The sequence below is a fragment of the Phragmites australis genome, chromosome 13, assembly GCF_958298935.1.
Source record: "Phragmites australis chromosome 13, lpPhrAust1.1, whole genome shotgun sequence".
In the NCBI taxonomy this organism is placed as follows: Eukaryota; Viridiplantae; Streptophyta; class Magnoliopsida; order Poales; family Poaceae; genus Phragmites; species Phragmites australis.
In genome coordinates this window covers 27,329,193-27,331,486 of record NC_084933.1, presented here as the reverse complement: position 1 = coordinate 27,331,486, position 2,294 = coordinate 27,329,193, and the positions used below count along the sequence as shown (strand labels likewise).

The following is a 2,294-nucleotide window of genomic DNA, read 5'->3' as shown; positions in this document are numbered from 1 at the left end:
TATAATTATTCTGTAAAGAGCACTGATAGTAGTAGTTTCTTGGACACCACATGATCGAACTATGACCTGCACCCGAACGCACTACAGGCTGGCTCGTCCGCATCTCTAGACATATCTAGCCCGGAGGATCTGCACCACCTCATTCCAATGTCTCTCCGCAACTTGCACTATTGCTGCCTTGCATGCATAGATACCCAATGAGAAGCCACCATGCATCAATGCATGGTGCCGCACACTCAGTGGACATGCATGTGACCGCACTTAAATCAAGTCAACTTCTTGGTTCTTTTCCCAGCTCTGTCCCCCTTTAGCTATGAATCTTTCATCCTTTTCTATGCTTAGGTCTTCGTTAGCCAGCCTATAATCCAAATTTGTTTACACATTCCAACAATCTATGGCGTCGCTAAGTTCGATGAGATCGATTTTGCTGCATGGGCTTTGACCCTGGTAGCTCTGCACCTTCTGCCCCTGCCTCTGCTGTCTGCTCTGCATATAGCCTGCACTTGACCAATGCCTCACTGCCCCCCACAAGCCACACTACTCTGTTACAGCACTCGCTCCACACCGCCGGCGGCCGGGAGCCATGGCCATGGCTAAGGCGCACCTCTTAGCCTGCCTAGCGGCTCTTTCGCTGATCGCCGCCGCCTCTCGGGTGATGGCCGGTGGTCGCATGACGGACAATCTCGAAATACTGTGGGGCCAGACGCAGCTGATCAACGGCAGCAACGGTGACCAGACCATCGCGCTGTCGCTGGACCGCGTGATGGGGTCGGGGTTCCGGTCCAAGACCACGTACCTCTTTGCCAGGATCGACATCGACATCAGGCTCGTCCCCAAGAGCTCCGCCGGCACCGTCACGACGGTTTACGTAAGTGAGCAAGAACCAAACTGACATGTCAAGTTGTCAACCACATGCGTCGCTTCCTGACTGATCAATGCTTCCGTGCTGCGTGTGTGGCACAGATGATCTCCCAGAAGCAGTGGAAGACCCACGACGAGATCGACCTCGAGTTCCTCGGCAACGTCAGCGGTCAGCCGTACACCCTGCACACCAACATCTTCGCCAATGGCTCCGGCGGCAGGGAGGTGCAGTACCGGCTTTGGTTCGATCCTACCGAAGATTTCCACACCTACTCCATCATCTGGAATTCAGAACAGATTTTGTAAGCTTCATCTTTATTCTTCTGCATGGCACTACTGAATACAGAACCGTACGAGTTATATTCAGTATTTTCTGTGACGTGTTAAAGCGTTCTGCGTCGCTGATAACAATGAGCTGAGTTTCAGGATCCTGGTCGACAACATGGCGATCCGGCAGTTCAAGAACCACTGGGACGCCGGCGTCCCGTTCCCGGTGTACGAGCCGATGAGGTTGTTCGGCGTCCTCTGGGACGCCGACGACTGGGCGACGCAAGGCGGGCGCGTCAAGACTGACTGGTCGCAGGCCCCATTCATCGCCTACTTCCGGAACTACCGCGCCCAGGGCTGCGAGCCGAGCGGGTACTCGTGGGTGTGCGGCCAGGACCCGTTCGGCGGCGACTGGTTCGACGGCGGAGCGGGAGTCGACGACATGAAGCAGCGGCAGCAGCTGAGGGAGGCGCAGGAAAAGTACATGATTTACAACTACTGCACCGACTCGAAAAGGTTCCCCAATGGCTACCCGGAGGAGTGTGGGTTGCCGTAGAGTAGAAGTGATCGATTCGATCGGCATGTGAGGAACTTTTGAAGTGTTGGAAAGATTGTTTCATTCTTTCTTTTTCTTTTCCCTCTCTGGAGGAATGAAAACAAGAACAGAAATATGTGCAACCATTTCTGGACTATTCATGATATGTACTACGCGGAGATTATATGATTCATATACAGAGTTGATAATAATAACTATGTCGGCTGCTAAATTTCCTAAAGAGTGAATGCTTATGCATGAGGCTCCGGAGCTTATGTGGTTTGGGGATGAACAAAGCGAGCAGTCTTAGAAATCAGTAAAGAGATTGCATCGATCTGCATCTAAAAAAAGTCAGAGATACAACTAGTACGACGCTAGTGTCCCAACAGCGGCCCGAGCACGTCGAGGAAAGGGTGGACAAACGCCAGCGCCTGCCCCCGACCGAGGCACGCGTACACAGGTTTACTGCCGCAGTCCCCGCGGCTCCGCGGGCAAGGGCATACTGTCACCCCCAACGTCTCGGTGTCGAACACGGCGATGCCGGGGCTGGACTCCGATGGATGCATCGCGAATATCTTGGTGCCGTGGGCCGCGAAGGACCACGAGAACGGGTGCTGCGCCTCGATGCGGA

The 2,294-nt window shown here is 54.0% G+C and overlaps 1 protein-coding gene across 1 annotated transcript; it reads left to right on the top strand.

Annotated features, from left to right (window-relative positions):
* The first annotated feature begins 533 nt into the window (after window positions 1–533).
* LOC133888892 (xyloglucan endotransglucosylase protein 1-like) lies at window positions 534–1,684 on the top strand. The gene is made up of 3 exons (XM_062329279.1): window positions 534–868; window positions 964–1,163; window positions 1,288–1,684. The coding sequence occupies exons 1-3, from the start codon at window positions 584–586 to the stop codon at window positions 1,682–1,684; spliced, it is 882 nt and encodes a 293-aa protein (XP_062185263.1). The 5' UTR covers window positions 534–583.
* The last annotated feature ends 610 nt before the right edge of the window (window positions 1,685–2,294 follow it).

Excerpts from the sequence above, each read along its gene's own strand:
- LOC133888892 (XM_062329279.1), top strand. The coding sequence starts at position 584 with ATGGCCATGGCTAAGGCGCACCTCTTAGCCTGCCTAGCGGCTCTTTCG. Across the intron at positions 869-963 it reads GCACCGTCACGACGGTTTAC|ATGATCTCCCAGAAGCAGTG; the intron begins GTAAGTGAGCAA and ends TGTGTGGCACAG. Across the intron at positions 1,164-1,287 it reads TGGAATTCAGAACAGATTTT|GATCCTGGTCGACAACATGG; the intron begins GTAAGCTTCATC and ends GCTGAGTTTCAG.